The sequence below is a fragment of the Pan paniscus genome, chromosome 3 (assembly GCF_029289425.2).
Source record: "Pan paniscus chromosome 3, NHGRI_mPanPan1-v2.0_pri, whole genome shotgun sequence".
In the NCBI taxonomy this organism is placed as follows: domain Eukaryota; kingdom Metazoa; phylum Chordata; class Mammalia; order Primates; family Hominidae; genus Pan; species Pan paniscus.
In genome coordinates this window covers 8,355,643-8,367,977 of record NC_073252.2, presented here as the reverse complement: position 1 = coordinate 8,367,977, position 12,335 = coordinate 8,355,643, and the positions used below count along the sequence as shown (strand labels likewise).

Genomic DNA, 12,335 nt, shown 5'->3' with positions numbered 1-12,335 from the left:
GAACTTGGGAGGCAGAGATTGCAGTGAGCTGGGATTGCACCACTGCACTCCAGCCTGAGTGACAGAGTGAGAATGTCAAAAAAAAAAAAAAAAAAAAAAAAGTGGGAGGGGATGGAAATATGACCAACCACAGAATCACTGTCTGAGATTTTTTTTTTTTTGAGGTTTTCAAAAATACCCTTGGCAGAAAGGCTCTGCCCTCTCCAAATGTAAATTTATTTTGAAATATCAAATTTGCATTTTCAAAGAACAAATGTTCCCCGGACCCCTAGATATCTAATAATGTAACCTGCCCCTTCCCCCAGCCTGTGGTGAGAATCCTGAGCTTAGAACCATTTCTGTGCCTAGAAAGCATTGAGCAGCAGTCCTGGTTCCTGCGTGGATGTCTGCAGTCTTCCCAGTCCAGCCTCCTTTAGTTTCCCCAGCAGCTGTGCCTGGGAGAGCTCTTCTGCAGGTGCAGGAGTGCCCTGTACCTGGCAGGGGTGGGTGTGCTGGGTGCTCAGTGTCCATCAGGGGGCGGAAGTGCCGAGGGGTGGGCCAAGGCCTTTCAACTCCAAAGCAAGTGAGCTCACCCCACTAGGACTAGAGGCTGTCCAAGGTGGCCTTGGTTCTGAAACTGGAGACGCAGGCTGAATTCCAGCAGGTGGGTCTGGAAGGGGGAGGATGCTACAGATGAGTACAAAGACTAAACACCTGTGAAATGTGCTGGGTGCACCCCCCAGACCGCGTGAGTGGACGGGGCTGCAGCGTGGGCACCCCCAGACCTGCGTGAGTGGACGGGGCTGCAGCGTGGGCACCCCCAGACCTGCGTGAGTGGACAGGGCTGCAGCGTGGGCACCCCCCAGACCCGTGTGAGTGGACGGGGCTGCAGCATGGGCACCCCCAGAGCCATGTGAGTGGATGGGGCTGCAGCATGGGCACCCCCAGACCCGTGTGAGTGGACGGGACTGCAGCATGGGCACCCCCAGACCCGTGTGAGTGGACAGGGCTGCAGCGTGGGGGCGGGGAATGGGAATGGCACTGAGACACCAACACCAGATGGCAGCTTCCTCCAAAGCCACGCCGTGGTGTTCTCGGTGCATCTGGAGGCCGTGAGGAGCCATAGATGGTTGTGGAGTGGGGTAAAGTCAAGTCAGTCCAGAATGTAGGAAGCAGCACTGTCTGCCTGGCCAGCTTGCTGGGCCGGGGGGCAGCAGGGTGGGGCCTCACATGGCTGCCTGTGCGGCTGCCCCTCCCTGGGGAGAGGAGAGTGGCTGGCTCTTGAGGCAGAGCTCAAGCTTGAGTCCCGTGGCCCTGAGCTTCCCTCTGCTGCCCCAAGCAGGCCACTTAGGAACAAGAAATCCTTTAGGGTGGGCCGCACAGGCTTCTTCCAGAAGGAGCAGCGAACACCCCGCATGCCTCAGCTTCCCCACCACGCTCGTTGGGAGGTCCCCTGTGTCCCTGAAGCTCTGCCCCTTCCCGTGAGGCCCCCAGCTCTCCAGTGCTGACCCATTGCTGGTCACAAGCCTGTCACAGGGCGGCCGTTGCAAAGTGCGAGCGCCGTGCCGACCCAGAGGCAGCTCTGAGCTCAGATACCCTGGGTGGACCCTGCATTCACCACTGTGTGCCGAGGGCAAGAGGTGTCCCCTCTCTGGGCCTTTGATGTGGGTGTGGGGCCAGCCAGGGGTGTGGGCGGCAGGCTGGCAATTGGGAAAAATGGGCTTGGCCTGGGGAAAAGGGATGGCGAGCAGCTCCATCCGTGCTGAGAAGACCCCACAGCCACTTCTTGGGCCTGGCCGCCCCTGGCTCTTTAGCTCCATCCCCTGGACCTGGGGAGGCCCCACCAGAGTGAGGGATGAAGGGGCAGGAAGGGGTGTATGCAGTTCTAAGGTCCCAGGCCCAGGAATGGGGCTTTGGGGTCCTCCACTCTTCCAGCAACGGGGCTTGACCACCTGGGCTGTGGCACGTGGAGCCCCTGTGTCCTCTGCTCCTGCGAGGGTAGTGCTAAGAGGGTGGGTGCCCAGACCAGAGCCCCCGCCCCCTTGCTGGCTGCCTGGGAAACAGGAGAGCCTCGGGGTGAGGCCGGGGTTAAACCCAGGAGCTCCCACTGCTCCCGGGCTGCCTAGGAAACAGGAGAACCCCTGGGTGCGCCTGGGAGGTAAACCCAGGATCCTCGCAGGAGCCCCCGTCCCGCTCTGGGCCCATGGCAGGTCTGTCCCGGTCTAGTCCTGACCGCAGTGCACTGGGGCCGAACTTGAACGTGTTTTATCTTTTCCAGCGGCTTTTCTTCCTCAGTACAGGTTCCTAAATGAAGCTGCAAGCCAAGTTCATGGATTTTGAATCACTTTCAAGTTTTGGAGCTCGGTCAGAGTCCTTGTTTCCAGAACTCAATCTCAGATTTGATCTAGAATCTGAGACTCCCCCCTACTCCCCTGACCCCCAGTTAGACCTGGGGTGCTGCAGAGGGGGTCTGGCTTCTGCACCTGCACCCCCGGAGCTCCAGCTGACGCTCCAGGAGGCTGCCTGGCACATCCTAGCCACCCCCCAACAACCACCCCCACCATGACCACATCTTGTGGAAGAGGGAGCCTTCTGGGGAAAATAGGAAAGTGGAAGGTTCTAGGAGGGTTATGCCATTGCTGCTGATGGCAGTGCCAGCCAGGATGTACGGGCACGTGGCCAGCTGACATTGGGGGGTCCTGGGGCCCCTTCTGCCCTGCTAGGGACATCCTGCCGCTGACAGCTGTAGTCCACAGCCTGTGTCACACAGGACTCTGAGCTGCCATGCGCAGAGCCCGCAAAGCAATGTGGAGCTCCGGATGTGTTTAGAAAGTGAGGATGTGGTTTCCATGGCAACACTCCTTTTGCACCTTGCTCTCATCTCCACGTGTACTGCTGATAGGAGAATGAGGGGGCCGAGGCAGGTGTGAGGTTCACATCCCCCCTGCAGTTTGGAGCTCAAGGTCAAGGGAGCTTCTTGGCAGGGGAGGGCGCCGGCCAATATGGTAGGAGGCAGAGTGACGGAGATGCCCATAAAGGCATCACAGAGGGAGCAGGCCACCCGTGAGGGGACCACCTGGCAACAACAGCAGTGGCAGTGAGAGCAGAAGTGGGCCCACCTCACCGGTCAACGTGTGTGCATTTATTCACGGATCACACCTGCCCTCATTCCAGGGGCACAGAGAGGTGAAGTGACTTCCCCAGGTCACAGCCGGTGGGGGGCATTGCTGGGATCTGACCGCTGCTGTCTGCTGTCTGTCCTCTGGTCGCCACACAGCCCCATGTGCTGCACTCCCTTGACATGCAGAGAAGCCAACAGAGGCTTGGAGCCGGGGATCTCAGCTCCAGCACCATTCACATGTGGGGCCAGAGAGCCCTGTTGAGGGCGGCTGTCCTGGCACGGTTAGCATCCTGTGTCCACTACCCACTAGATGCCTGGAACCCCCTGCAAGTTATGACAATCAAAAGGGTCGCCAGACATTGCCAAATGTCTCTTGGGCAAAAGTGCCCCAAGTTGAGAGCCACTGATGCAGAGCTTTGCAAAATGTGCCTCATCACCTGCTAAGTGGGGGAAGCCAGGAGGCTAAGTCAGGGCTGTGCGTCGTCTGACTCTGCAGAGACACAGGAAGGAGCGCGGCAAACTGGGTGATGTGGGGGTCGCCTCCCGGACTTGAGAAGGGCGGAGGCATCCTCTCACTTTGGTTCCCATTCATTCATTCATTCATTCCCCACGTGTTTCTCAAGCCCACAGCCTCTGCTGGGCATCCAGGGTCCTGAAATGAGTAAGAGGCCCCCCTTTCCCTCAGAGTTTGAATCTGCTCTCTGGCTGTTTTCCAAAGTAGCATGTGAATGTGCACAGTGTGGTCACTTAGGAAATCCTGAGCTTGACCAACGGCTTTGTGAGTGCTCGTTTGTTTTAATTGTTAAAAACAATATGACTCAGGTCTCTGCCAAAAGAAACTAATGAAGCCACGCAGGGAAGCAGCCTCCGCTGAGCTCTCACCACACAGCAGGCCCACAGGGGGTCTCGCCGATGCTCACTGTTCACCCGGGATGCGCAAGGCTTTGGGCCAGGTCTTCTGTGTAAATTAGCACTGGATCCGGGCAGGCACCAAGTGAGGAGGTGATCACCCCACCCCACGATGAGGAAATGGGGGCTCCCGCAGGAGGAATACGCTCAGTGTGACCCAGCGCATAGTGGGGGCCAGGATTTGTACCCAGCGCGTCGGGCCCTGGGGCCACCTTCTTTCCGTCTTGGGTAGAGGTTTCCTTGGGCACGAGGGGTCCCTGCTTGGTCTGTGAATTACTCAGGGGCTCCTGCAGGCGGCAAGGCCCTGTTTGTCAGACACCCTCTTCCTCCCTGTCCATTACGGGGTCTGAGGCCCTTCCCTTGTCATGCCCCCAACACACAACCACACCCTTAAACACATGCAGACACACACTTCCACAAACACACAGACATACTCTCACGTGCAGACATATTCACACATGCAGACACAAACACATACATAGACACACTCACGCACCAGTCACACACACTGACTCACATTCAGCTGTGACAGGTGCAGGTCCCTGGAGTGAGGACGTGTGTGATCCATGAATCAAGGCACACCTGGGTGGTTGACTCAGTGGGCCCTTCTCCGTCCCAGTTGCTGCTGTTGTCACCAGGTGTTCACCTTGTGAGAGGCCCTTTCCCTTGGGGATGCTGTCACGGCGTCTCTGCCACTCTGCCTCCCACTCCCCGCCCCTGACCTCATATATTCACAGGAAGACTCACAGGAAGACTCAGGTGACATACAAATGCTCACAGTCCCATAAGACACATCCACATACTTACAGTCACACGCTATGCACACAGATGCACATGCACTCGCACGCACCCCGCTCAGGCTCGTGCACCAGGCTGTCCCCAGCTCCCCAGCCTGCTCCACCCGCTCTGCCAGGGGAGCATGCCCATGATGCTGGCTGTGGAGCCCCCGGTGTGGTGGCTCATAGGGTGGAGGGATTGTGGGCCACTGGCTCAGGGCAGGGCCAAAACCTGGAGGCCCTGTGCACAAAGACCAGGCCCTGGGACACAGGGCAAGTGAGCAGGGCAGGCACGGCTGGGAAGGACAGAGAGGGCACCAGGAGGCCAGGCAGGGTCCCACGAGGCTGATGGCCACGGGGTGGAGAGCGCCAGTCACCGTAGGGATGGTAGAAAGAGAGAAGGTGGGTTTGGCTGGCTGGGTGTGGCGGGAGAGCTCCCAGGGCTGACGGGGTTGGGGGCTGGGGGCTGGCTCGGCCCTCTCTAATATGGTCCATTTCCCTTTGGGGGGCACATCGAGTCACAGTTGGGTTCAACCTGGTACGTCTCGGTGCCAGGAGCCAACTCCGCTCTCCTGCAAGACAGGACCTCTGTTTCTTCATCTAGGTTTCCCCAGCTCATAGCCCAGGCTGCATGCAGTCAGTGCTCAATGCATGCAGGGTCAAACTTCCCCAGTTGCCTTCCCCATGCTCCAGAGACTGCTGTGTAAGAGACTCCTCCAAGCACACTCGGTGTGGCTGCTCGTCTGTCCCGCCCCTCCCGGCTTCCCCAGGGGCCTTCACGGAGTGTGGAGAGCAGGAGGCCTCCCCAACACCTCTCACAATGGTGGGGGTGTCTGTGTTCTCTTCTCTTTCTTCCAGGTTGTGGGGGCTGCGGCACAGAAATCAAGAATGGCCAGGCCCTGGTAGCCTTGGACAAGCACTGGCACTTGGGCTGTTTTAAGTGCAAGAGCTGTGGGAAGCTCCTGAATGCCGAGTACATCAGCAAGTAAGTTGGGGGAGGGCTCCAGTGAGAGCCTCCGCTCAGGCTTCCCTACTCTGTGGGGGTCCCACACTCTGCACGTGTCCCCAGCGCCACCCTCTCTGTGTCTCTCCTATTCCTCACACAGCTACTACTGCCCTGCTGCTGGGTGAGAAGCATGGCTCAGAGCTTAGCGAATTTGTCCCAACAGCCTTATGTCCCCCTTCCCTGGCCAGCCCTGGCTTCTCTAACGGCATTTGCAGCATCCGGCTCCTTTTTGTGGATGAGAAGCAGAGCTACCAGGGCTGCCAGTGCTGAGTTTTTGAAGTGCCTTCCCTCCCCTTCACAGTCCCCCTCCACCATCCCCATGGGATCAGCTGCCTTTCTGGCGCCTGGATGTCCTGCAGGAGGTGAAGCAATGTCAGCAGAAGCCAGCATGGGGATGAGGAGAGGGGGCTGACCCATCCCAGGTGTCAGGGCTGGGGCCCCACAGCCACGCACTCTTGTCTTCTGCAGAGCGGGGGCCCCTGGGGCAGCTGCCATCGACACCAAACATGTCCCACAAATGTGCAGTCACACTGGGGTGGTGGCCGATTTGGGAACCGGGGAAGGCTTCTGGGAAGATCATGGCCTTGAATGGAGGCAGCTCAGGGCCAGGAGCTGGGGGTCGGTTTTAACCCTGGGGGATTGGGGACCTGAGGCAGGCAAGCCTTCCGCATGGCGCAGGTGAGGGGCGAATATGTGGACGAGCTGAAGGCGGGCAGCTCCTCTGAGCGCAGAGGGCCCCTTCCTGGGAGCTAGAGGGTCTTCTGGCCACTTTTATCTATGCTGTGCTTGTTCTCAATGCCCAATGGGAACAAAATCATCACAGGAATTGATGGGGATGAAAAACGCCCTGTGATAAAACTGCATGGAGTGAGGCGCGCGCACACACACACGCACGCACGCACGCATATGCATGCACATTCGAGCATGTGTCACACGGAACCTGAATCACGTCGGTGGATGTGCCCGTGTTGACTTCCTGGCTGAGGGTGTATACTAATTCTGCATCACTACTGGGGGAAACTAGGCGAAGGGTACATGGGACCTCTCTGTGTTGTTTCTTACAACTGCTGGGGAATCTGCAATGATCTTCAAGACATCATTTTAAGTAAAACCTCCAAACCAAAGTGAGCTTGCACCCAGGGTGAGGGACCTGTGCGGTGCATGAGTTTCCCCGCCTGTGTCACGGTCAGCCAGGGACCGCCCGGTGTGGTGCACGCAGCACTTTAATATAAAATGAAAATGCCCAGCCCCGTGCAGGCGGCAGGCCCCTCCCGCAGCGTTGGCAGCTCACCCACACCGTGCATGTTACTTAGCAGCCTCTAGAGCTGTCCCAGAATTGACAAGGAGGGCGTTGGTGTTGCCATGGAGATGTTATCTTTAACCTCCCATTTGCTGCAAATACACCCGTTTGTGGGTTATTACGGGAGTCCTGAGGTCAGCGGCATTTGGAAGTAAGCCTGAGGACTCATTGTATGTCTCCCCGTCACGTGGAAGGAAGGGCTGCCACTCTCTGAGCGATGGCTTATCCCAGCTGTGGGCCACTTCCAGGCCGCAGCCAGAGAGGGGCACCCAGGCCCGGGGCTCATGACCCCACATCCTGGGGACCTAGCAACAGCCCAGAGCTTGGAGGAAAAGAACGTGAGCTGGGGTCTAATCCATGACAGCCTGAGAAACCCTCCCTTCTCTAGTAGCTGTGCAAAAACTCAAACCAAATTTGGAACACTACAGCAACTTCAGCGATGCTGGAGGGGGCGCGTTGGAGTGGCAGGCACCTCGCTCTGTGCCAGTCACCCCCACACCTGCTGGGTATGGCCGGGGCTGAGAGGACAGCCCTGGTTAGTAATGACAATGGCTTCAGCCACCTTGGAGAGTGCCTGCCATTCTCTTCATTAGTCCTTACTATTATTTCCCCCATTATGCAGATGGGGAAGCTGAGGCTCAGAGAGGTTAAGTGAGTTGCCCAGGGTCACACAGCTGGGACGTGGCATTTGAGCATAGGCCTGCTCACTCAACCACGGCTCAGCAGAGCAGTGTCTCCCCACACCGAGTGTGGCCACTGCTGACCTGCTGTCCCCGCATCTGCACAGCCATCCATCTTGGCATGTTGATCTCTTAATAATCATGATAACGGGTGTGAAGATCAGCTCAGGAGCTGTGCCAGGGATGACCCCGCAGACGGCTTTTCTCTGTAGCTCATTTATGGAGACTCGGAGGAAGCCACTGCTGGAGGGGCAGGCCCAGGATGACGGGCATTCGACACCAATTCCCTCAGCCCTATGCACCTGGCACATAGCAGGCAGGCCGCACGTGTGCGTGGGGAGAGGGGATGGACGCATACGTGCAGCCCTCCTGCTCTTTCCTGCACTGCGGAAGGCCAGGCCTCTCCAACTGTGGCCAGAGCCAGCCTTTGTCACCCCTCATATTCGGGGGCTGTGATGCAGGGCAGGATGCAGGGGGGACAGTAAAGTCTTGTCCTAACCTACCACACCCTCATCTGGGCTTTCTGTCATCCTCCAGCCCTGTTCCCAATGTGGGTGCCCTTACTGTCCCCCCTCTTTGGCTCACAGTTTTCTAAGGCACCCCAGATGTTGAACTTTGGATGGAAGGAGCCAGAAAGAAGAGCCAGGTCTACAGAAGCAGCTCTCGTTTCCCAGAAGCTGCTGCTGTCAGCCCCTCCCACCCACTGGGCAGGTGGTCTGGCGTGTGCTCCTCAGTTTCTCCGTCTGTGAAATGGGACCATTGTCATCATATTTCTCATGGGGCTGGTGTCTGTGAGAGCCCAATGACACTGCCTGTTGGAAGCATTGTTACCTGAGCAGGAGGAGGTGGGCATTCCCCCACTTTGAGGGCAGATCCTCTTGTTGGTGAGGGTTGTTAGATCTCAAGGGTCCTCGGGCGACACTCGCCCTGTGTTGACTGCCTGTCTCATTGCAGGGATGGGCTGCCCTACTGCGAAGCCGACTACCATGCCAAGTTCGGCATCCGCTGTGACAGCTGTGAGAAATACATCACGGGGCGCGTGCTGGAGGTAAGCGCGGCAGGCCGGGCCCCTGCCCTCTCTGAGCTAGGGCCTAACTGCCCCCTGGGAGTTGACTGGAAGATTTGTGTGTGTTTGTGCAAGAATCTGTCTGGCTGCAGCTTCACCTCCCTACTCCTGCCAGCTCAGCCAATGGATGCCCTTGTCAGCTGTCCAGGGCCTGCCCAGTGCCACCTCCTCCACGAAGCCTCCCTTGTGATGCTCTCTTCTGTGCCTCTTGACAAATTCAGAGCATGTGGGAAGTGCCTTGAGACGTTTTGGCCCAGCCGTTTGCTGTCTAGATTGGGACTCAGAGGCACGGAAGATGGAAGAGAGCCCACACCAGGACCTCGTCCCCATAGGAGGCACAGCGGGGTCACCCGGGAGGCAGGGCAGATAGCAATTATGCGGGGGGAGCTTCTGAGGTGCTGATAGCTTTGTGTGCCTTGGTCTGGGAGGTAGTCATGTGGGCATGTTCCCTGTGTGAAAATTACACATTATGCCCTTTTCTGCGTTTTGTTCAATAAGATAAATCCCATGGGGCAACTAGGACCAAACCCCACCCTCCAGATTCACAGACCCCCAACCCCCATCCTGCAGCCCACCCTCCGGATTCACAGATCCCACCATCCTGCAGCCCACCCTCCAGATTCACAGGCCCCCAACCCCCATCCTGCAGCCCACCCTCCGGATTCACAGATCCCACCATCCTGCAGCCCACCCTCTCTAGGTTCACAGACCCCTCCACCCTGCAGCCCACCCTCTGGATTCACAGACCCCCCCCGACCCTGCGGCCCCTCCTTGCCTCAGTGCTGCGGTGCTGGTCAGGCAGGTGGACTGTCCCCATCCCTGGATTGGCCCATGGTCCATGGGGGAAGCGACAGGTGACCAGGAGGGTCTCGAGAATGGAGAGGGGCTGTGCCCGGTGTGGGAGTCCCTCTCGAGAAGGTTGCAGGAGCTGGCCTCTGGGGTTTGGCTGGGAGGATAGGGTGGGGCTGGGGATGAGGCTGTAGGGAGGGGCACTGAGGAAGGCCTTGGTGCAGGGAATGCTGGGCCACATTGGAGTTTTAGAGAGCTCCCACTGGCTGCCGCAGAGGCCAGTCTGGAGAGGGTGGAATGGGGTGTACCCTTGGATCCCCAAGGCTCCCCTCTGCAGCTCCCACAGCTGGTACCCAGGACCCAAAAGCATTCAGAATGCGGAGGGGAATGGAACAGTGAGCGCAGAGTGGCTTTTCTGGCAAGAAAAAGGCAGCTGGCGGAGAGCTGGACCTGGCCTCAGGCCGCCTTCTTTCAAACCCGCATCCAGCAACTCTACCTGGTGGGGAGACAGGGGTGGCCACACCCATCCCAGTCCCAGTCACTGTGTCTCACTTCCCCAGCTGCAGACTCCAGGGGGCTGGATGCCCCCACGGGAAGGGTCCTGGCCCTGCACAGAGCTCTGCACTCCTCTGTGGAGTGGCTCCGAGAGGGATGTCCTCCATTCTCATTGATGTGAGGAAGTTTGCAAAGTCCAGAGAGGTGCTAAGAAGAAAATAAAACCACTGACTATGCAATCATAGTTAGCCTAATTTTCTGGCCAGTTTTCTTTCATTTTTTCTTTCCATGTAATCATAGTTGATCTCAAACCATCTGTGCCATGTTGTATCCCAAACATCCCTGTGTTTCCCAAGTCGTATTTCCTGTTTAGCAGATTCCCAGATTATTATAAACTCCTCATAAGCATTTCTTCTTTTGGTATTGTGGGGTCTTTTTAAATAGCTTCATTGAGATAGAGTTCACAATTTGCCCATTTAAAGGGCACAAGTCAATGGTTTTCTTTTTTTCTTTTTTTGGAGAGGGTCTCACTCAGTTGCCCAGGCTGGAGTGCGGTGGTGTCATCACAGCTCACTGCAGCCTCACTTCCCAGGCTTAAGTGATCCTCCCACCTCAGCCTCCCGACCAGCTGGGACTACAGGTGTGCACCACCACACCTGGCTAATTTTTGTATTTTTTGTAGAGACAGGGTCTCACTATGTCACCCAAGCCGGTCTCGAGCTCCTGAACTTAAGCAATTCACCTGCCTTAACCGCCCAAAGTGCTGGGATTACAGGTGTGAGTCACCACACCCAGCCCATTCAATGGTTTTCTTTATCAATAACCACAGATATTTGCAGCCATCTCCACAGTCAATTTTAGAACAGTTTCATCACCTTAGAAAGAACCCCATACCTTTTAGCTGTCACTCCCCGTACCCGCAAGCCCTCGGCAACCACCATTCTACTTTCTGTCTCCATAGACTTCTCTTCTGGACGTTTCATATCAATGGAATCATGAAATATGTAGTCTTTCATGACTGGCTTCTTTCACATAGCTTGATGTTTTCAAGGTTCATTTGGACATAAGCTTTACTCTCGCATCATATTTCATCATGACTCTCAGAATTATCAGGCTGGGCCGGGCGCGGTGGCTCACGCCTGTAATCCCAGCACTTTGGGAGGCTGAGGCAGGCGGATCACGAGGTCAGGAGTTCAAGACCAACCTGGCCAACGTGGTGAAACCCTGTCTCTACTAAAACTACAAGAATTAGCTGGGCATGGTGGTGGGTGCCTGTAATCCCAGCTACTCAGGGGGCTGAGGCGGGAGAATTGCATGAACCAGGTTCAGGAGGCGGAGGTTGCAGTGAGCCGAGACTGCGCCACTGCACTCCAGCTTGGGCTACAGAGCGAGACTCTGTCTCAAAAAAAAAAAAAAAAAAAAGAATTACCAGGCTGATCATTTATGGCTGGACACAGTGCCGCCTTCCAGTTTTTTACAACCATCAGTAACATTGCAGCGAACACCCTTTAAAAATAATGCTTTGTTTGCATTTCTAATTTTTCCTAAGATATATTCACAGAAATATAGAAGTTGAGTCAAAAACTAGGAACATTTTTAGTGCTCTTGATGGTTACTATAAATTGCTTTCTAGAAAGATTATTCTGATTTACAATCTTGTCAACAAGATATAGTATTTCTCCTCTAAACCTTGCCAATTTGATAGGTGGAAACATGGGATCTTGCTTTTTTAAATTTCTTTTTTTAGAGATGGGGTCTTGCTCTGTCACCCAGGCTGGAGCGCAGTGATGAAGTCATAGCTCCCTGCAGCCTCGACCTCTTGAGCTCAAGCAATACTTCCTCAGGCTCCCATGTAGCCGGGACTACAGGCATGCAATACCATGCTTGGATAGTATTTAAAATTTTCTTAGAGACAGGAATCTTGCTGTGTTGCCCCAGCTGGCCTGGAACTCTTGGCCTCAAGTGATCCTTCCACCTCAGCCTCCCAAAGTGCTGGGATTAGGGGTGTGAGCCACCGCACCCTGCAGGGTCTAGCTTTAATTTGCCTTTCTTCCATCCCTAGTGAGGCTGAGTCTTGTCTTTTTTTTTTTTTTTTTTTTTTGAGACAGAGTTTTACTCTTGTCATCCAGGCTAGAGTGCAGTGGCGCAATCTCGGCTCACTGCAACCTCCACCTCCTGGGTTCAAGCCATTCTCCTGCTTCAGCCTCCCAAGTA

The 12,335-nt window shown here is 56.2% G+C and overlaps 1 protein-coding gene across 19 annotated transcripts in view; it reads left to right on the top strand.

The window, feature by feature from the left end:
• The window catches only part of ABLIM2 (actin binding LIM protein family member 2), a 197,721-nt gene that overhangs the window by 77,178 nt on the left and 108,208 nt on the right, over positions 1-12,335 (top strand). For all 19 annotated transcript variants that reach the window (XM_003816452.4, XM_063603700.1, XM_063603703.1 and 16 more), the window contains exons 5-6: positions 5,644-5,770; positions 8,726-8,819. In XM_003816452.4, the coding sequence (XP_003816500.2) occupies positions 5,644-5,770; positions 8,726-8,819 (221 nt within the window). The remainder of the gene's footprint in view (positions 1-5,643; positions 5,771-8,725; positions 8,820-12,335) is intronic.